The sequence below is a fragment of the Limulus polyphemus genome, unplaced genomic scaffold (genome assembly GCF_000517525.1).
Source record: "Limulus polyphemus unplaced genomic scaffold, Limulus_polyphemus-2.1.2 Scaffold222, whole genome shotgun sequence".
NCBI lineage: Eukaryota > Metazoa > Arthropoda > Merostomata > Xiphosura > Limulidae > Limulus > Limulus polyphemus.
The window spans coordinates 807,659-831,518 of NW_013665832.1; the positions used below are offsets into that span (position 1 = coordinate 807,659).

Sequence of the window (23,860 nt, forward strand, 5' to 3'; positions counted from 1 at the left end):
TTACAATTAAATAAAATTTGTACGAATGATACAGAAAATAAATATCACATTTATTTTATATACTTACTCTATCCGTAAGTGTACAACATAATTTTTAAGATAAGGTATACTGTATTTCATTGAATGAAATACTTTCATGTGAAAACTTATTGTTAATTCAAGTAGAAAATATTATTAAATTAATCTAATTGCCATTTTAATGTAATCAAAAGCTAATACAGTATAGCTACATCAACATTCTCATAATGGAATTGAGGAACAATGAAAACCATTATTACATTAACAATCAAATTATACAATCTTAAAAACTGTGAGCACATTAAAAGCAATTTTGTGCTTGTACATGGCATGAATGAATGAACAAGATTACTATAAGATTTATGATGAACTTCAAATTTGCATATGTGCATAATATGATGGGCATAATGATCAAAAATATAATTACATCAAAAAAGGGGTATTACAGAATACTCTACAAAACTTGATGCTTAAATTGGAAGAATGTTTTTAATTCATTAATGTTTCAAACTAGAAACTGTCCATAACATCATATCAAGACTATTTCAGGTCATTTTACCATCCTTTTGCTGTGGAAGCTTATTTTATGCATTGTTGTTTTTTTTCTAGTAAATGATCCAGACATTTTTATACATAAAATCCTTCTTTCTATTTTACAATGTATACATAGAAGTTAAATTTTTATACCACAAAAACAATTCCAGACTAGTTTTTCTTCTGTGCTATTTTGTTAAGACATGGAAAAAAATTCAATAGCATTGCAGATGCAGAAAGCCCAGGGATCTAACTGGTTGTATAAAACATTTCTTTATACATTTTGATTTTTATGATTTGACTTACAGTATCACAGTTCATTTCTATAAATACATATACAAGCCTTCTTCTGTGAATCTAAGTAGGCTTTGCAGCCAAGTCCAACTGTTGCCAGATAGAAGAGCTTTGCTGCACCTTTGCATCCTGTAAAAAAAACAAAAAATCAGTTATACTAAAGTCAACCTTTTAATCAAAATGATGGAAAGTAAAAAAATACACATATATGAAAAATAAATTTAATCACACACATAAACACAACTGTTTACCTAAAAAAGGTGAAAAAATCAAGAGAGAGAGAACAACATTTTAATTTCAAAATGTTATGGATATTCCCATAGCCTTATTTTAGTTGTTACATCTGATTCAATTAATGTTGATGGTCTATCAAAGTCAAATATACTTTATACTATGTCCTAAAACTGTAGGTCTTTTATAAAACAAATTTCATTATTTAAAAATAGCAAAAACTGTGTATCATAATATTACTATCTATTATTTTAAATGATATACCTGCAATGATATATGAAAGAAACACAAATTAAATGAAACAAGCTTTATACTCTGCTTGTTTAAAAACCAAAACCCTAACTCAGAGGGGAGGGGAGGATCAATCCAGACTCCAAAAACATGGAGAATTCACTTCTCCCTTCAGATGCCAACAGGGAGAAGTGTTTGAATATAGAGAGACTTCAAATTTCTGTATCAAATACAATCACAATGTTTATTTAGGGGTTAATTATTTCCATTACATGCATATGTGTGTGTGTGTGTGTGTGTGTGTGTGTTTGGTGTACACACACACACATATATACAAACATATAATGTGAAGCATTAATTATATTATTGTTGTGTTTCACAGAGCACAGATACAAATTGGGAAAATATATCAAACAAAAAAAATAGTCAAGTTACCTTATAACTATTATACATTTGGCAGCATAATGTGCTTTCCCTGTTAATTACTCCATGTAAATGAAAACTGTAAACTTTAATTAGTGATTTATATGAGATATTTCGTAGTATGAGACACATTTCACACAAGCAACAAGTTACTACTCTAGGCAGCTTAAACTTTCTTTGTAAATAATTACTGTAAGATGAATTTTACTTCACTTTAAGATATATAATTTACACCAGATTTTTATGCCCACATGAATACTCATTCTTTCTTCCTATACCTTTACAAACTGAGCCAAAATCCCTTGGTTTCTTGCATGTACCAACTGAAGTCATTCTGATTCAAAACTCTGTAAAATTCTTTTGGTATTTTGTTTTCTAATTTTTTATCAGATTTTTGTTTCTGGTCAGAATTTTTAAACTCAGATTATATCAAAGGTTTTATGCCTAACCAATTAGCTAGAATACTATTATGCACAAGAATATACAAGTCTGATTTGACTGTATGCTTAAAATGCAATTTAATCTGTAAGTAAAGGTAATTCAAAGTGATACCACTTTATGGTAAATACTTTGCATAATTAACAATTACTTCTCATAACAAACAAGCCAATCAAAAATACAGCAATCCATATGCTGAAGAAGACATAATAATTTTCCTAATCATTATTAACACCCTTCCATAATCCACTGATAATAGTGGATAATAACTCTAAAAATAGAATATACTGTCAACTTTTTCTTTTATTTTGAAACAAACTTGCAAAAAAACTGATGCATGTAATTACTACTGACATACTCTCAGTGGGAAAATCAGATCAAGCATGCTGGTTGGCTTATGCTTACATTATGCACACTGAGTTGGGAGAACATGGATAGCATCTTAGCAACTTGAGTGGCTTATGTCAAGAGTTTGGAAACCAAGTGTGTGATGATATTGTTTGTTGCCTTCAGCATGGCAGGTAACCGACAGAGCTGGAAAATGAAGGTGACTCAAATTTTCCAACAGGGAAAAATAAAGAGCAAAGTTAGAACTTTAAAGGTACTTCACATGGTTTTGTTACTCCTGCTCTAACTGAAATGAATAGATACTACTAAAATGTGTGGTGTTCAAATTTGACCACTCATGTTGTCTTACATGTGACACCTTCATGAAGGTATAAAACTACTCAGTGAGAACCAGGAGCATTGGATTCCACAACACGAGACATATAACAGATTTAACAGACTTAAAACAAGCTGTTATTAATGGATTATGATTGGCAGGAGCTTCTACAAAGAAGACAATGAAGTTGAAAGACTAGTGTCTCAAGTTTATTCTACAAGGTTATCATTCTAGAAAATGTCAATCAATAAGGAAACGTGGGCTGTTAGGGAATAAGAATAGATTGAAGTTATCAAAGATTGTGTAGGTAGTCCAACAGACGTTTCACAATGTAACAATTCTAGGAAATGAGGTTTGCTGTTGTACAGATACACGTAAAACATTCATTTCTGTTACAAATCAACAAAAATAACAACCAGAATACTGAGAATGGACACTAGATGATTGTAAACATGTTATGTGGTTCAAATATCTCTGTTATACATTGTTCTGTAGAGAAGAAAGGTAAGAGCGAAGCAACAAAATCATGAGGCTGTGGACTCTTCCTGTCTTACTTCAACTGTGTAGGCTGATAGACTGATTAATGATATGGGGGATCATTTTCTTGGTGTGGACATAGGCTCCCCTATTCGCACTCAAACACAAAATGATTTGTAATAATAAGTTAAAAGACCATGTAAGACTAGAATATGCTGCAGGCATACAATTGAACATAAGTGAATGTCTATACTAGCTATCTTCCAAGACTTGGTTCAGCTCTACAATTTTAACACAAGATCAACTATCAAGCCCACAACAGAAAGTGGAACTCAGAAGAACTAACTGTGATATCAAGGTGTAAGAATTTTGCACATTGGATCTTTAGTGTGATTGTTGGATTAATCTACAAAATGAACAATTTGTGAATTTTATAATTCCCACATCAAAACTTATCTCATAAGACTATCAGCACGACCATGACTGGCAAAATATTCACAAAAAACATTACATTTGAAGATTTCTTGATGTTTTAACAGAATGCTAAGAATACCAAATTACTTCAAGGCAAATAGGAATCTCATAGTATTCTACAGTTGTAGGGCTCTTATCTTTTCACAGGCAACATCACAAAGTTGATAACGTGCGCCACAACTAAGAAGTAATACTCTGATATTGTAAAACAAATCCAAGGTTCTCACTTTCAGAGAAAAAGAAAAAGTTCAAATGCCTCTTTGAAAATGATTTTGAAAAGATGCTGCTGCTCCATCATGCTTTGCTTTCCAAATCTGGTTCAAGTAAAGTTTGCCCTCTATGTTCTACTAATCTTGGACACACACATACACATACACACAAAAAAAAACAAAAAAAACATGAAAGCAACAGACCCAAAAAACAAAAAGGATATACAAAAACATCTCTTACAATGAACATATCTTTAATAAACAACACAATCACAACCAAAAGTTAACATTTTCCTTACCTCCATACACATAATGCACTAGATGCCGCTTATTGAGCTACTTCCAATATAAAACATGTTTAATGTGAACTGTTCTAATGCATGATAACTCAACCTCTTTGCACAGCAGCTCTTCCTAAGCTTTTGCACTCAAAATAACTTAATTCTTAGATGAAACAAGAAGAAAGTGCACTAGAAGTTGGGAGGGCAAGTGGAAAGGAGGTGAGTCTGTATCGGAAATACACTTTCAGGAGAGGAATATACTAATTTCAAAGATGATATCTCACCTCCTTTCAGAAAGCACTCGAAGGGAAAGCCCATGGAGTACGACACCAAAAGGAAGAGGCTTCGTAGGAGCAAACCTGTGGGGGACAGCATCTAGTCTCAACACAGGGTATATTTTCATCCAAAAGAAAGGCAAAAGAGACCCAAGTGTCACAGGGATGGACAGAACTTTTGCATGACCAGCTGATCACCCTCACAAAAGTGGTCGGCAAACTAAGAAGTGTTGTATGATCAGACAGTACAGTGTGTATCTGACTTTGATGGGGGTGATGAACAAACTGCTGGAGAAGGAGGGCACACTAGCTGTTTGAGAGGTGAAATGTACTACACAGACAGTGCTACCACCACCTTACTTCCCACTGTATTGTGCTGTATATAATCAATAATGAATTCTCCAAGGTCCACCACACCAGCAGCTAGGAACTGGTAAGTGGCAAGGGCTCCTGTGCTCCACTTAAAGAAGAAATGGAGAAGTTATGTTGGGGAGACAAGGAGAAGTGCCTGGATCCAGGCATCTGTTGAAAAGGTATCCATGAGGATACCTCTACTGGTATTGCAAAATATCCCATCTCGACACTAGATGCTGGTAAAGCCAGGATGGATGGTTTGAGCACTTTCCGTTACCCCTATCCTGAGGTGTATTTTGGAAAATAAGCATAACTTGGGCAGCAATGCCAACCATCTCGCAGGATTCTATAACAGGGAAGAGGGTGAAATGAGGATAATGAAAATTAAAATGCACTTACCCTTCTCAAAAACAATGTGTAGTCTGAAGAACAGTGACCAGAGGGAATCAAAATCTCATAGGTGACAAAACAGCCAGATGATGAAGATAATGGGAAATGAATGTATGTGGATTCGTCTATATGCCAGCCTGAAGGATTTCACCCAAGGATCGGTGAAAATGGAATGCAAGAGAGTGAGACAGTTGACAAATCTGATGCAACAAAATGTGAAAGAACAACCACCTTCCTGAGCAGCTAAAGTCTTAAGAAGAAAGGCCTGGGCTGGATGGAGAAGTAAGTACAGTGAAAGAGAGTGAAGGAAGCATCTATAGCACATACATCTGAACAACGATGACCATAAACAAGGAGAAGGAAATATTTCTTCAGAGAAACTTGATATAATGAAGATGAAGCCAATGGCTCAAATGGAGCATATGTAAGAGCATGTAAAACCACCTTAAGGTATGATAGTAGGTTGGTGAAGAGGAGAGAATCAGAATAATGTGGAGACGACAAGAAAAGAAAGAACACGACAGTATCAGGAAAGGTGAAACACTGTTGATAAAGCCACCCAATACCTAAAATGGTGGAAACTGACAATCCATAGTTGAACAACCATAGAAAATAGGCAAAAAGGTGGATAACAGTAGGATGACATGGAGGAAGGAGTGGCTGATGGACCAACATCAAAAATCTGGCCACTTCCATTGATAGATGGACAAAGTTGAAGATGACTGGTATGGGATAAGCAAAAGGCTACACAATTGGGGAGTCAAACTGATTAAGAGATGACAGGTCAATAACCAGATGCCAGTCCCCATTCTTCTTGGGAACCACAAAAAAGATGAGAGCAGTAGCCAGGTATAGAGGTAAATACCCTCTTGATGGCATTCTTGGCTAAGAGATTTGAGACTACATCTTCAAGAAACTGAAGCTACAGGAGATTGGAGGAAAGGAAAAGAGGAGAAAGGAAAGGAAGCAGAGAAATAGTCTGTGGGTGAGAGCCTGAAGAACTCAACTGTCAAATGAAAATTGTGACCAAAGGCTCTCAAAGAGAGAGACTGGCCCACACAGAGTCAGACCCAAAATGGTAAACAATGATGAGATGAGCAAGGACCCTTATTTTGAGAAGTGGGAGGACAGGAAGTAGAAGAAAGCCGGGAAGTTGGAATGGGAAGGGAAGATGTGGATTTAGAAGGTCTAGGAACAGGAACTGAATAGTGAGGTTGAGAAAGATGAGAAACTAAAATAGACAAATGAGGACTGATGCCAAGTTGCCTTAACCTAGGTCTCCACTGTGTCAGGAACACCCACAAAGACTTCTGGGCAAAAAAATGGATCCCAACAAAAATCACAAAGATAAGAATGAAGGAGGCATACATTAGAATAGAGCAGAAAAGGCCAATGTGGTGAAATGAATGAATCTCTCCAGAAAACTCCTCTGGAGCATGATAAAATGCCTCAAACACAAGATAAAATTACAAGAGATAATGCAGGAGAGTGATACTAGAGATGAAGACATGAAACCTGAGCACTAGAAAAGGAAATAGAAGTTAAGGGATCCACCCCCCAAGTAAGTAAAAGAGATTCCAATGACGGGGTATCAAAGAACAGAAATGAAGAATGGTTTTAAGCCAGGACAAAAGAGTCAAGTAGATGAAAAGGATGAGGTATGTTGAGTCTGAGATTAATGTAGTAAAGCATGAAAGTAATCAAACCACGTGGAGGGAAAGACAAAGAAAAGAACAAACCTGTGAAATCATGACAAGTAAGAGGTTAAAATGGTGAAGATTTTCCTCCGCAAATAAAGCTGTGCCTAGAGCAAATCTCTGTGGTGGAAATAGCCAGTCAAAATCATCATTAACCTGTTCATGCTCAAATTGAGGAGAAGGAGTGTCAGCTGAATGGAAAGAAGGAGAAGGCTCAGCGTGCATGAAAGAATCCATATGTTGAACAATTGCTGTCATATCCTCCACAGGCATGGGGTTAGGAACATCATCACTAACACAGAACAAAACTGTCACTTGAGAATTCATAATGGCAGAAAACACCATTAAGAATTTTTTTTTTCTCTAATTAAAAGTTTAAAAAAAATGGTTATAAGAATCATGAACACTAAACCAAGGAAAGTTAAATGAAGTTATTTAAGTGCAAGTGCTTAATGGGAGCTACTTTCCAAGGAGGTTGTGTCGCCCTTTTATTGGTGGAGGGCTATCACTGCAAGGCGATGTTATCATGCACTATCACAGTTCATGTTGAACTCATGTTTTTAGGTGGGAGGTAGCTCAAGACTAGTGACATGCAAATCTCATAGGCAGATATGCAAAGGAATCTAGTTACTCTGTGTGCAGACACGAGGTATCATCTCAGAATTTGTAAATCCATTAAACAATCCCAACTGACAATCATCATAACACAGACCAGATAAAACAATGAAAGAACAATTAGTTCGCTCCTTATGATCACAAACAAAATGTGAGGAAAAACAATGTTACAGTCAAGAAAACAGTACAAGACAAAAATGCCACACCATAAACATAGTCTATCAAATCATATGCAATACATCTGGAGACACACACATATAGGAGAAAATGAAGAACCTTTACACCATACATCTATGAACATATTAATGAGTTGGATAAATATGAACAATACAAAACTGCCCCAGCAGAACACAATCTACACAACACTAGAACACTGCACATGGACAACCAAAATTCATTCACAGTTTCTATCTTAAAAGGAACCAAAGATTTTAAAAAAAGAAAACATAATAAAAAAAATCCAAAAATAAATATAGGACGGTACATGTAACTATATTTCCATTGAAACACACACATCATACCAATACCTTTAATAACATAACCTGTAAATTATCACTTGCATACACTATCATATCACACAGTGTTACAACCACTTTTCACTATTACGTTTCTACAGTCCATCCTTTTATAGTTGTTGTATCAATAACAAAGTACGTAATATCATTAGTAAATTTTGGATCCTTTCAACTTAAGTTTGTTTCTTAACTGCTTCATTTCGTAGAAAATCATAAACAATTTTGAAACTTTAGTTTAATATTTCACAATAGTAATATGTGTAAAATATTAATATAGTAGTATAGTTGGTATCATTACTATCATAGTGGAACAATACTGAAACAAATAATATTCTAAACATTATTCAAAGCAAAGCACATTATGATGGATTTGAGAAACAAAACACCAAAAGTATTTAAATAAGTTAATGTATATTTTCATGTCAATCATTTTTGTACTAGCCCTGATGAACCTGCATTAGCAAAAAATTGGTTGAAATTATTTCTTTTTCATTATTATCTGGAAAGTAAAGTCCATTATTCCAACTTTAATGCCAAAATCTCTAAATCATTCCAACGTGGACTACAAATTTCTATAAACATAGCATAATACTTAGGGACAACATGGGACCTATTGGTCCATCTAGGCTGTTCCATCCACTAAACTAAACTAAAACTATTTAAAAAAAGAAACTTCTCAAAGCCAGCCCTTATCATTCATATACTTATTGAGCCTTCCTTTATACTCGTGTAAGTTTACTGCCTCTGCCACATCTGAAGGCAACTCATTCCAAAGGTCAACTACCCTGTTAGAAAAATATAACTGTCTTAGATGAAGATCATCCCTACCTTGCCTAAATTTATATTTGTGTCCCCTAGTCCTACTATTTGCACCATTAAGTATGAATCAAAGTAATGCATCAACATTATCAGTTCCCTTTACAATCTTAAATACCTCAATCAGATCACCTCTAACTCTTCTTTTTTCAAGAGAAAACAGTTTCAAAGATCTTAATATCTCTTAATCCCACTCCATCTCAGGGACCATTCTAGTAACCCTCTTCAATGTCCTGCCTAAGATAAGGAGCCCAAAACTGGACACAATATTCCACATGTGGCCTAACCAATGACCTATACAATGAAATTATAACCTCTTTAGACCTGTATTTAATATTTCTGTAGATACAACCTAAAATCCTATTTCCCCTTACACTAGCAACAGCACACTGCTTAGCTAAAGAGTGATCAATCATTATACCAAGATCCATTTCTTTCATGACACAGTTAAGGTTATTCCCATCCAAACTATACTTATAATTCAAATTATGATAACCTACATCCATTTTTTTGCATTTATTGTAATTAAAACTCATCTGCCATTGATTTGCCCAACACACTAAATTGCCTAAATTATTTTGTAAAGTAATAGCATCCTCTCACAGCCAGAACATCAAATCTATGATAATGCATGAAGCAAACCTCTAGCGTTTATGTATTAGACAGGTAAGGTTACACTATTATTTCTTTACTTTCAATAACACTATTGGTTACGATGTCTAATATAGCTACTTCTATTATTTTACACAATAAATATTATTATTTTAACATAAATTACTTTTAAACATGATTTGAATATAATTATATTTGCATATTTTTCTAAATGTTTATTTTATTGGAAAACATACCTTTAAGACCACCTTCTTGTAGGAATTTCTTGTGTCTGTCACAGGTGTTATATAAACACTTTTTGAATTTTAAATCACACAAATCCTTGTCAGCCAAGCAAGTCCCATAGCATACATCATGGTCATTACAACAAAGCTCCATATCCTTTAAAGATAAGCTCTTATCTTTCAGCTGAGGAAAAAATAAAACCAACTTTACAATGAGACATATGAAACTTCAAGATGTTATATAAAAGAAAATATGCACTCTGCATTTTGACCCACTTTTCAGGTGTCTTTATACTGGCATATTGACATGTGATCAGAAATTTTCCAATAGTGGTTTCAACAGATGTTTTAACTTGCTATTAATTTTTTTAGCTAGAAAACAAACAGGTTAGTTATTGTAAGATATTATAAAGCTTACAGTTAGCACATTACAACTGCCCTACAAATGTCAGTTTGGTTAACATATCTTAGCCATTTATGACACCTTTTTTATATTTTTGTAAATAATTGAGAGTAAAATTATACTCTTTATAGAAAGCATACTGTTATTAGACTTATATCTGCTGATGGTTGTAGGACAACAGCCCCCACAGCCATATCTTCTTATATTGATATAACTGACTGAAATAGAAAAATAACACATTTCTTATATTTTACAGAAGAATAAATTAGCTATAACTATACAACTTTAACCCTCACTTATGTTATATAACTTTGCATAGTTCAACATTATTTTATTACAATAAACAAAATTTAACATGAAACCTGCATTATTTTCTCCTACTTAAACAGTTTTAAATAATTTATTCTTCTATGAAATACAACAAATAAATATTTTTTTTACCTATTTTAGTCAGTTATATTAATATAATAAAATGTGGCTGTGGAGGAGGGGGAGTCAATTGTCAAGTTACCTCGCCTACCAAGAGCTTCATATGAAGTAAATATTTGTTTTATTTATATAAGCTCTAAATAAATATGCATATGTTAATATTTTAACTTCACATTTTACATTCACTAGTCTAATTTTGATTGACTTAAAACACAGACGAAAGATTGCTTTAAGGTCTATTTTTGTAATAGAACTGAATACAGAGAGAGCTTTATCCTTCTTCAATTTAGGATACCTTGGTATACCTGAACAAAATTAAGCATAATTATCTAAAGCTTGTTTTTTTTTCAAAAAAGTTGTAAAATGGGATTTTATGTGTGCATGTATTTTGTGTGCAGTCACAAAATAATTTGTTTGCAAATATTAATAAATGCTCTTTTTTCAATAACAAATTCAAAAATTGAAGACCAATTTCTAAATTAAACACACTGTATATTATTATTAACATCTGAGTATTCTACATGCAATAAAAATAGTAATTATAATGTTTTTAGGACACCTATGGACTTGCATGTATAGAGTTATGAGATTTTTTACATAATTAAATCATGTGCACAGTGGCACACATACCAGTATGCAAGTTTATTTAAGCAATTATTTTATTTCAATTTTTCTATTGGGAAAAACCTAGGCTCCATTTCTTATCAGCTAGATTAGATTTCTAATGTGTTATTTTAACACAAAAATCAGAACTAATTTATAATTGTAACTTTTTTTTAGTATTATTTGGACTATAAAAACAAGTTTAACCCTTTGGCTGTTATGAAAATGTATATCTTCATCACTATGGTATCCTACTTTGCCACATATGATAATGTATGTTGTCACACACACACACACACACACACACACTTAGTCGTATAGCACACTGGAAATAACTGTCTACTGCACTCCATATGATATCATGTATGTATAGATTCTGAATAAGTCATGTGACTCTGGGAATCCCATGAAAAGACACCATAACAAGTGAGGATACCCCCCCTCTTTTATTTGAGAAGGATGGGAAAAATGTCACTGGAGTGCAGGTGGATATTTGTAAAGAATTTAGGAACATTTTCAGCTATGCCTGCAAATAGCACAGAGAATATATCAAAGATGTTAGAGTTGCTTTCCAACTATGAAGAACAAGAAACTGAAACTGATTTCAACAACTTTCAAGCAGACGGTGAAGATGATAGTGAGTCAGATACTGAGATTCCACAGTTTAACATAAGATTAAATTGACTATCACAAAAATAATAAGCTAAATCAAAGTTAAGATTTGGGATTATTACTATTTTTGATTCTTCCAACTCCCTAAGTATTTGAAATATTACCATCATGTTTGTTTGTTGTTAAGCACAAAACTACATAATGGACAATATATGCTCTGCCTAGTTTTAGCATTATAACCTGGTGTTTTTTTTTTCCTCGAAGTTTGTTCAGCTTTGATAATTCAAAGGTCTCAGGAGCAACTCCCATTTCCACTGAACTTGCTCACCCTGCCTTTGATTTGGCATAACTACTAAGGCTATCTGCCACTATTACAAATTTTGAGCTACTGAATAAAGGGTATGCAACTGGCTGGCAGCACCCATTCTTAACTTTAGTTTTTTCTTCTACTTAACTCTCTCAGCACAGGCTTGGTTGAATTGACGTACTATGTGATCACTTTGTACTTGTTATAGTTTCGATACTACTAATTTTTGATATAATAAATGTATCTTCACAAAATTTGGCAGATTTTCAGTAAACATTAGGTCTTTTTTATAAAAAAAATGAGATTTTTAATGAAGTGTTTTTACTAAGATTTATCAATGAATATAGACTCATTTTTTTTACTATTTTACTATTCTGAGTGCAAAGTGATTTTCATGTTAAGATTTAAAAAAAAATTTTCATCTCAAAAATCTCAAATTTCATTTGCATAATCTCTAAGCCTCCTAAATACATTTCAAATGAATTTTTTTTTCAGTAAAACTTTATATCTTAGATGTTAGTTTCTGTACCCTAACTCTATACAGTGTTGGTCAATTTGAATTAACTATTACAATTTTTCTGGCTTTCTAACTTTGCAACAAGAGCCATTACAAGTTCATCCAAACTAGTTGATGCATTTCCTGTAGGAACAAAGCTTATACGAAAAGAGAAATTGACAATTCTTTTTGCAAAAAACAATGTAATATGATACGTCATTTGACAGATGAAAACCTTGACTTTCTATTAATTATAAATAATACAGTATTAAATGTAAAAGAACTACTGACAAATCCTGAAAGCAAGGATGTGACAGGTAGGTGAGATTTTCTACTTGGTGGTTCTGTAAACAAACTAGATTGAAGGCTATGAAAATTATGCTTTGCAGAGCAATGTTTGTTTTGTTTGTAATTAAGCACAAAGCTACACAATGGGCTATCTTTGCTCTGCCCACCACGGGGCCAGAGCGATGACAACAATATAATGAGTGGTAAATAAATTAAAGAGGGGATGCTTAGAGAAAAATATCTCATATTAGAGGAAATTCAGGATTTTTTGAAATATTGCCTTATAAATTTAGAACTTAAAACGTATATACTATTAAATTATGGATTATTAGCTGCAATTTTATGCTATACTAATTGGTATAACATGAACAAAAAGTTGTTTAATTAAATTTTGAATGCAACTCACTAAAATTCCTGAGACATGCTCATAAAAGGTGCCCATAGAGAGAGGATTAAACTGCTGACTAGAGGAACAGGCCAATGTCTAGCAGCACCTGCCATCAACTCTTTATTGTCTTTTTATTTCCTCCTTGAACTGCTGAATAGACAGGAGGCAAATGGCTGGCAGTACCTGATGCTTAATTTTTTTTTTTTTTTTTGCTTGTACTTGGTTTAAGGAACTCTGTATTAATGGAACCATTGATTAATTTATTAGGAAATACTATTAATTGTCCTGCTATACTGCTAAAAATAAGTAAATAAAATCTTATGTATTTAATATGTTTATCCAGCTCATGGGTTTGAAGTGAATTATTGGAGTGAAATACATAAAATTTCTAGAAATTGCATTGTTTTATTCATAAAAAGCCATGACACATTCAAATATTTTATAATTTTAGTTTCAAATACATTTGCAACATATTTTACATAGTTTCCTTATTTTGTCAAATTGATCACATATTCATGTTCAAGAATCATAACTGTGTAAAAGGGTTAAGGTAAAAAAACACAAGAACATGCTTTCATTCACATCAGTATTTCATTAGTCAGCTCTTTCAAACTCTCCCAGTTTCACATAAAGTACACAAAAATTTCATCTTCCATTTGAATTACTCCTCTGCTCTTTTCATGTAAGATATGATAATGTGAATAGTTAAGTAAAAGTTACTGATATGGACATAAAATTATAGACACCCTTACAGAAGATTTTCAAAGTCAAAAAGTATTTGAACAATATGATAAATTGTGAGATAAATAACACTGAGTCACTGACACATTACATAGCTCAAAAACAGACCACATCAGAATATGATTTAAAATTAACTCTTAAAATGAGATAAGACAAAACTTTTTTTTTTTTCATTACAGAGGTTAGTATAGCTTAATAATAAAAAACAGAATGTTACTCAATTTTACTTGTCATAAGACATTAGTACTGGGCCATTTTTATTTTTAAACACTACATTCTAAATCTCATCCCTTAGAGATTTTTTTTTAATTCACAGGTTATTATGAAAATAAATATGAGAGCAAAAATTGGCAAAACATTACATCCTAGGCAAACAAGTAGTTAACATATTAATACACAACCTTACCTGAAAACCATAAGATCCACAGCCATTTGGGTAAGTTGAAAAATATGAATTTCGAATGGCTTGTTGCCCTGATAATTTTTTAAAGCATTTTATTAGCACAGTTAAATAAGTTGATTATCACTTTATAATGACCTTAAACATTACACTGTGAAATGTTGTTACTATATTATGTTTAAAGTCTGAGGTTCAAACCAATAAATTCAAACTGAAGATTATCCAACAAACTATAATGTATACACAAATCCATTATAAAAAAAGTTTAACACTGCAAGCTTATTCTAGTTTATAATCATATTTAAATATAGTGAATTACAAATCAGTTTATTTTTATGAGCAAATCTGAAGACAACAAAATGGTTCAACACCATAATACTGCCATGGCATATGGATGTGTTAATATTTTTTATTTGTCGCATACACACACACACACACATATATATATATATAAATTACTAAATATTTGTTCACCTGTACATTAACAGAAGAATTGGTTGCTTAATGTTTAGAATTTTAGCATTCCTAGGATTAACTGTTATCAATTTAACAATGTTTCTTGAAAATGCTTTATGCTTTGATTTTTTAAAACGTGAGAAAATTCTTACACCTTGTCCTTCGAATATTTTTTTTTCAGTTTCAATAAAATGAGCAGCTTCTCATATTAAGAATTAAGAAATCTAGGCTTCATCTAATGTACATGTTTGCCTTTCCATGCAAAAACTATATTTCATTTTAATAGAATAAAACCCTTTAATCAATAAAAACAGTGTCAATTCAAAACTAAACATATTTCCAAACAATATTTATAATAATTGCAGTCCTCTTCTAGTTTAAAGAACAAAAAAACCTGATTGTAAGTCAGCTGATAAAAATCCAAATAAACTACATGATTAATGAAAAAAAAACATTCATAAAGTCCAGCAATCCTACTAAATTTTGTAAAACACCAGAAAAAATACATAGTGAATACTTTTATGATACCAACCCACATATAATGAAAGTACTCTCAAAAACAAATAGCAGAGATGAGTTTATTAACACCAGGTAGTCACTTATTTACTACTTTAACCCATTTTTGGGACAACATATGGCTAAGAGATTTGCATAATAAGACACAATAAAACATATTTTTGAAAATATTTATAAAATAATGAACCTGATATGTTTACAAACAAATTCACAAATATAAGAGCACTATATTAAAATAGTAATCACCTCTGCAACTAAGCATAGACACAAAAAATTGTCTGGCTATTCACATAGGTCACAATATGGGAAAGTGTGGGAACCTCTGATCTAGGTCATCTTATTTTCTTGTAAACTTTGTTTATGAAATTTTTTACTGACTCAAGAGAGCAGGCTTAATGAGTAGTAAATAGTTTTTTATTGTTCTTTTCCTTAATTCTTATGTAAACATTACATTGTTGAAGTTGTGTCAATGTTATATTGTCAAATAATAGGTTTTCAAGTTAGACTTTCTTGGAGGTTCAGATGTGTTGTTTGTAATAGGCTGGTCTCAGCATTTTTGAATTAATTTTTGTTTTGTATGTGAAAGTTCAAATAAATACTCAGTTTTGTTTCTTAAGAATCCTCCTGTTAATATTTCTGTTATATTTAGAAGTTAAGAGTAGAATAAAGAATTTGTCACGAATTCAGCACTTGAAGGATGGATAATTAGAAAGGATTTACTCTTGATACTAAATCATTCTTAAATATAACAATCTGGTACTGATAAATTGTGCAAAATTCTGTATCTTTTTTTCATTTAAACAATGTTTTTTCATGTGTGCATATCTACCAAAAGTCATAGGACAACATGTAAACCAAAATTCAGTCTCTTCAAATTTTTTCTACTACATGATCTCATGGCTGAATATTATCTCCATCATTTTATAGATGTTATAACTCATACAGCATCAGAATGCTTTAATCCTCTCACTATGGACAGGTCAAAGGGAACATGTCACTACGTTTTAGAGAGTTATTTTCAAAATTTAATCAATCAACTTTATTATCACTTTATGTCAATAAAAATGGCATCACAAAGTAGTTTATAATTCAAATTATACAAGTTTCAATTTCTTAATCTGAATGAAAACAATAAAAAAATATATGGTTTTTTGTTTGTCGTAATGTATGTCTTCTTGTCCTACTGCTCAGTTTATATTTTATTATGCTTATTATACAATGTCTACAGTGGCTAATAAATTAGAACCTCATATTTCAGATGTTTAAAAACTAGAATATAAAATAAGAACCTCCCACCTTTTTGATTTGCTGAGATATCAATATATTTGGCAAAATTCCAGGGTAGCCCTGCCCACTACACTATTCTTTAGAAACCTCTTATCTACTCACACATATTTTTCTTGTGTAGACATTCATAACCAACTGAAAGAGCACATTCCAAACCATGTAAATCTGACAGTCATTTCTAACTGGCATAGAGAGGAAACTTTTAATCTTACTGGGAATTTCGAAGTATGTTGACTAAGTCATTGCTCTGAACAAAAATTATATTTTTTTAACCCACATACAACTTAGTTAGAAAGCCAGGTAAATTACATTGGTTTTGTGTGTACCAGTACAGCCATTTGATATTTTTCTAAAATGCATCTTTGAAATCTACAAAAATTAACTTGTCTTCCCCTCCATTTGAAAGAGTAAACAAGGCTTACGGATAGGCTTACCAAGTACGAAGCGCAAGTACAATTCAATTTTAGAAATAATTTTTCTATACAATTTTTATTTATTATATTATGTTTTAAGAAAAATTAAGCATTTATGAATATATAGTAATAATACATACATTCACATATATATACATACATATGTTCATGACCTCATAAACACTTTGTACACATATATCTCTAAATTCTGACCACTCCAGAAGGATAACTAACATTCAAATACCTACCAAGTTTATTGGATAGGCCCAGACTTTGTACAGAATCATATCATGAACACTTTCTCACACTTTTATTACTTTAAACAATTCTTGTTGCATCCCTGTACTGTAAACAAGTTGATAAACCCTCTCCAACTGTGTTCTGGGAGCCAGGGTTATAATCAACTCTGGAGAAAAGTTCTGGTAATTGCACCACGAGTTTATTTACTATTTACTATGTTGCATTATGGTGTCATGTAAAAATGGCAGGAGTGGTGCTTCATTGCTTTATGTTCAGCAGATTTCTACTTCAGCTGCTAACAGTAAAATAAACAGGAAATAGAAGTAAAAAGGTTAGAAAAAGAAACTCTTAGAGGAAGTACTTTAAGAATTAATGGTGAAAACAAAAAAGGACAGAACAGTGCTACTCACTTTATTTCACATTTTTCAACCCTTAAAGTTTTATAGTGGTTACGGGGTCGTTCAAATTGACCAAATCTGTTTAGAGTTAGGGTAGAGAAAATAACAGATAAAATACAAAGTTCTTCAGAAAAAAAGTTTGATATCTATTCAAGAGGTTTAGAGATTATGGAAATAAAATTTTAAATTTTCAGATGAAGAAAAGTATTTTTAATCTTCACATGAAAATCAATTTGCACTTGGAGCAGTCAACACTCTGATTTCATGTACTCACAGATAAATTTTTAGTATAAAATAATTAAAAATTCAGTTGTTGTTCTTTTGTCTACAAAAAACTTTTTTACTACAAGCTTGAAAAACTTTATAAAGATTCATAAAACATGTTAAAACTTCTAGTGTATAAACTCTGATGGTCACCTTGGAGTCATGATGTTGGTGTAATTCTCTGAGGCAGTAGCAACAGCTAACATTAGTGGCTTCGTACTTTGAACTTGTAGTTGAATGTTTGAGAGAATGAGGCTGGCCTACATCATGCTGTTTGTGTCCTCAAACAAGAAACTACACCCAACTTGTTCCAGTCTACCCAAATATATTATGGGTATCTATCTCCTAGCTGGAGGTTAACCTGTAATGAACTGACACTCCATCCAGAGAGAATGGATCACCATTCTCCTCTGCTTGTGCTATTGGAACCAGAGTTCAAAAGCACTAGTCTTACATGTCTTGTAATGGCACAGCAAATATTTAACTCAATTAACTAACTTATAAAACTACACTGTTCGTATACAGAACAGTAATGTGCCATAATACAGTTGGTCCAAAATTATCATTCATATTTTAAAATTTAATTCTTAAACAACTAAAAATATACAACCATGCAGTTTTCAACATCTTGTAGCCAAACTCAAACGGCTTTTATTGACACGCCAGTGGACCTCTACATGTGCACCATTAGTGGCTCTCAGCACATCTAACCCATATTCAATTTCATTCCACGTTCGCTGCAACATGCCCACAGTTACAGTGGTGATAGCATCCATTATCCTGGTCTTCAGCTCCATGATGTTTGCTATAGGTGTGCAATACACAATTTCTTTCACATACCCCCAAAGAAAGAAGTCTATTGATCTCTAGTGAACACAAAGACCACAGAATTGGCCCACCCCGACCAATTCATCACACTGAGCCTTTTTCTTGCACAGTTGCCATTTTACGGGGTAACACTACTCATTGGAGAGAAAAAAAAAACATGACAATATAAACTGTTTGATTGGGCTACAAGATGTTAAAAACTGCATGGTTGAATTTTTTTAGCTATTTAATTATTAAATTTTAAAATAGAAAAGATAATTTTGGACCACCCTATATTACCTATTCAAATTTGTGTATGTGTGTCTAGAACAAATGTCAAACGAACATGTTTGATCATAACATTAATTACTCCAATAGCAATGTTCTGTAACGTTTGGTTGATGAGGAAAAAGATTTAGGCATAGCTATTACAAAATCTCAATCCTTTCAGATAATGTTCAATGGTTTAAATCAGGCAAATATAATTTTAGGTTGTATACATGGAAATATTAAATACAAGTTGATTGGCTCACTCTATGAGGTGGTGGTTAGACCTAACTTGGAACACTTTGCTCAGTTTTGGTCATAGTATTTAAAAAAATTATGTTCAGTTGTTGGATACTGCAAGCAGTAATACTGAGGGACACAAGTTTAAAATATCAAAAATTCAAACAACTCCAGTGAAGACAGAACTACTTTTCTAATAGGGTGGTCAGCCTATGAAATAGTTTACCTTCAACTGCTGTTGATGCTGTTATACTAAAGAAAAGGAGATTGGATGAGTAGTTTAGAGATCAGAGTTGGACACAGGAAAAAGAGTTTTCAATATGTAGTTTGGAGTAGATTAGTACTTCAAAATAAGATAGCCTGGATGGGTTAAATGGCTGGTGTTATCCCTTAGAAATTTTATATAAAAATAATTTACTGCCTCTAGTACATGTCTGACCATTGAGTTAAAAATTATTACTTAATAATTATAATAAAACGATTAGATTTTGTTATTTCAATCAGGTTACTTTTTTTAGACTGATTTTTGTTACAAAGCTAGAGGATGATACAAATTTCAGTATCCAACCTTGATTTTGGTCATCCATGCTGGAGAAGATAGTTCAAGTGAAGGAGAAAGTCAACAATTCAAGGTAAAAGGTCAAAATCCTGACATTAACAAAACTAAATATACAGCGAGAGCAATTTTTAGCAATTGTTTTCTTTAGCATTAAAAATAAAAATGTTATTGGTACTTTTGTCATTGATCTTCAGCTCAGAGCCATTTTGAGTCAAATATCTGGTGACCTATAGCATAAAAGCTGTTTAACCTAGAGATATGAACTTGGCAAAATCTTTTATTTCTATGGCATCAACATATTGGCCACACAGCATTAAAATCTATGACCATTTGGTTTTAAGGGTTATTGACCTGACCCTTTTATTTTTCTAACATTTGACATTTGGAATGGATTGCCTTCAGATGTGGTGGATGGAATAAATTTAAATGTGTTTAAGAGAAGGTTTAATTAATATCCAAATGATAAGATCTGGCATTGAGGTTATTTTTTAAAGTTTAGTTTAGTGAGTGAGACAGCCTCAATGAACCATCCTTAATGTTTTATGTTTTTATAGTTGCTATTGTATAAAGCAAACAAGAGCAACATTTTACCAATAATCAGTTTGGCAACTGGAATCAGCTCGATTACTGCATACTCAAGCAACAAACGGAACCACTAGAATTTGCTAATTTCCCAATCACAGAAAAACTGATTGCTAAAAATTAAAAATAACACCACCCAGACCACTTTATTCACAACAACAATCTTTTGATTTATAAGTATGCTTACAGTCACAACCCTGTATTTTCCATTTTCTTTTGACACAAAACATTATTCAACATAGAATAATATATCATCATTTAAAAGAATCTCTGTCTGTTTTTCATTTATTTACATAAGTTGATTTACCGAGTGTAAGGTACATTGCAAAGGACACCCATTTCTGTACAGTCTGTACATTAGCGAAAGGTCAATAACAGTACCATATGCACAGAGCTAATACACACTGTGTTCTTGCTGAAGATCTATGCAGACTTTTCTTGCAAAGATATCAGGTTGATATGCCATGTGGCTCCCTGTTAGTACCACACTGTGTATTAACTCCTTGTTTGAGGATATTGCCAAAAAGCACATAATAACAAAACAATTGGAAATTTGGAATGTTCCATTACTTTCAATAGGGGTTGTTGTTTGAATTGTGCATGTCACTGTAGTGTAGGAGAAGTCACTATAAGTTGAAAGTGGGAAACAGTTATATACATATCTTTACAAAATAATTAACCTACTGGACAGCTTTGGAACATTCCATTTCATCATTTGACAGTCCCATTATTTATGAATATGCATAGTTCCAAGAAGTTACCTTAAACTTAAAGTTAGTTGTGGCCCGACAAACATGATTACCGATTGGTTGGATTGCTTCTCTCACAACAGGCACATATGAATTGATCGTGTACTACCCACAAGGTCAGTCCCCATTTTTATTTTTCCCTCATCCAAATAACAGAAAGGAAGAGATTTTTTTTTCCGCAGGGAACACTTATTGATAATTTCAAATTTAATGAAACTTCAAAGTACATTCTCTGTAAATGTTACAATTTTTAAGGTTAAACTGTAAACAATAGTACAAAATGACATCATCAACTTTACATAATCGTAATCAGCAATCAGAATCAGGCCAATTTTGCACTATAATAACCAGCAATCGATGATTTCCAATTGTGACATGATTGGTAAAACACTAGATGAGAGGCCAATAGGCTCCAGCTAATAAAAAAAAACTTAAAACTGGACAATTTCATTCATGGTTAGATGTGCTAAGAAACAGGTAGATGCATTTAGGATGTACTTGCAGACATCAAAATCACAAGGATTTAGATCTTCATAAAAATTACTAGTTATGCTTCACCAGGAATATCCTGTGTAATGTTGGTCTTTTTATCTAAGAAAGAACAATAATTAGAAAAAAAAAGAGCTCTGAGATGGGCTACTAGGATGATTCTGAGGATAAAAGGGTTATCTTATGGTAATAGGTTTAGATCTCTTATTTTCTCTTGAGAAATATGAGAATAAGTGGTAATCTTACTGAAGTTTACAAAATTATCTGAAACACTAATACAACAGGCTAAACATAACATCAAAGGACAACAAAGGCCCTCTTTGTCCATCTAGGCACCCTATACACTAAATTAAACACTGAAAAAAACAATAACTCAAAGTAAGCTCTTCTCATTCAAATACTTATTAGGCTTTCTCTTGAACTCCCTTAAATTAACTGCACCTACCATATCTGAAGTTAACCCATTCCAGAGGCTAACCACTGAGTAGGATCCAAAAGAAATAGAGGGACCCAAGAAGAAAAAGAGAAAAAAAAAATAATCTAAGTCAGGTAAGAAAGTTACTCACCTCCTTGTTAAAATCTAGCAGAGATAGGCAGTAAAGCCACATGGGGGAGACGAAATCCCACTGAAGAAGAAACTGCCTGATCATGAAGATAATGAGATATGAAAGTGTCAGGAAAAGTCCACATATTGGCCCACAAAATGTTCTCCAGAGAACATTTCAGGAGGGCAACCAATGACATCAATAGATGCCAAATCTGGTGAAAAGTGATGTGCAACATATTGTAATCGATAACAGATAAGCCCGAATAGGTTATATGAATCAACTTCTGAAGCCACCTGGTTAAATTAATGGATGATAAATCCCTGAACACTGCAGGATCCAAATGAATAAAAATCCAGTTCCTAGGGCCCCAAATGGTTCCGTATGAGCCACATAACATCTAAGTGTCCTTTTTTAACTTTATTAATGATAAAAATTACAATTACATTTCTTGTTTTCAGTAAGTTTACATAATTTCAGTTCCAATTCCAAAATTTAACACACCTTATGGCAGTACTACAGTAATTAATACTAGCGTTAATGTAACCAGTTCCCACTAAGCTTTAGAAATTATAATTATAATTTATATACTTTTATTCATATATATTTCTCTTCTAGTTCTAATGAACTATATTATAGTATAAACTATAAATAATAAAGTTCTAAGCTAAGCAAAAACTAAACGTAAACGCCATAACTTCGCATGACGAAGCATGCAAAATACCTCTTGGACAAGAAAATATGCACTCCTCTTCAACAGCCGTGTCTACTATATCTAATATTTCTTCAATGCTTCTTAAACCATTGGTAACTTCTTTTACACCCACTGAGAAACCACGCAAGATATTACCAATGGTACTGGATATACCATCTCCGGTGAAACTACTAAAAATTTGTGCATCTGCGCAACTAACACAAAATAAAATTAATAATTTAAGTCCAATTTTTTTTAAGTACACCATTTCGAAACGATGTACACTTCAAGATCACATGTAACTATTCTAACTAAAGCGTTATGACAAAAATTGCTAACACACTTACTAAAGTACAAACTAATTACGTCTTCATGACTGTACAACCTAAGAATAAGTCACGCATTTAGATAAGTTGTGCCTGTCAATTGCTTGTTACGCCATCTCGTAAATCTTATTTTATCGTATTACAAGATTTTAGAAAATTATCTAACACATGAAGTTTTCAATATAATAAAATAATTTTAATAAAGACAAATGCATTTTAAAATACTTAGCTTCAGACATTAAAGACACAAAGTATAAAATAATTAAATATATATGAAATTCAAATAAATGCTTAAGTATCTAACGGGTTAACATTTAGGTCATCCAACATATACATCGTATTAAAAAAAAGTTAATAATACCAGAGATGTCAATCAGAACATAATAAGCTAATAACATTTGTTTCAGTTTTATCCTTTACAATTTTATTAATTTGATTGTTGATAATTAGATAATTGAACTTCTATTATTATACAGTCATCTATTAAAGTTAGTCATCACTATATGCGTGCGTATTTCAAATCTATACTATTGTTACGTCTCCGTTTGTTAATTGATTTTTCCGTAACTTCGTTCCGACGAAATTTTAA

The 23,860-nt window shown here is 32.4% G+C and overlaps 1 protein-coding gene across 1 annotated transcript; it reads right to left on the reverse strand.

Annotated features, from left to right (window-relative positions):
• Positions 1 to 488: 488 nt before the first annotated feature.
• Positions 489 to 23,368, reverse strand: LOC106478543 (group XIIA secretory phospholipase A2-like). The gene is made up of 4 exons (XM_013939092.2): positions 22,976 to 23,368; positions 14,446 to 14,513; positions 9,785 to 9,956; positions 489 to 975 (listed from the first exon to the last, which is right to left on the reverse strand). The coding sequence occupies exons 1-4, from the start codon at positions 23,211 to 23,213 to the stop codon at positions 863 to 865; spliced, it is 591 nt and encodes a 196-aa protein (XP_013794546.1). The 5' UTR covers positions 23,214 to 23,368; the 3' UTR covers positions 489 to 862.
• Between the last annotated feature and the right edge of the window lie 492 nt (positions 23,369 to 23,860).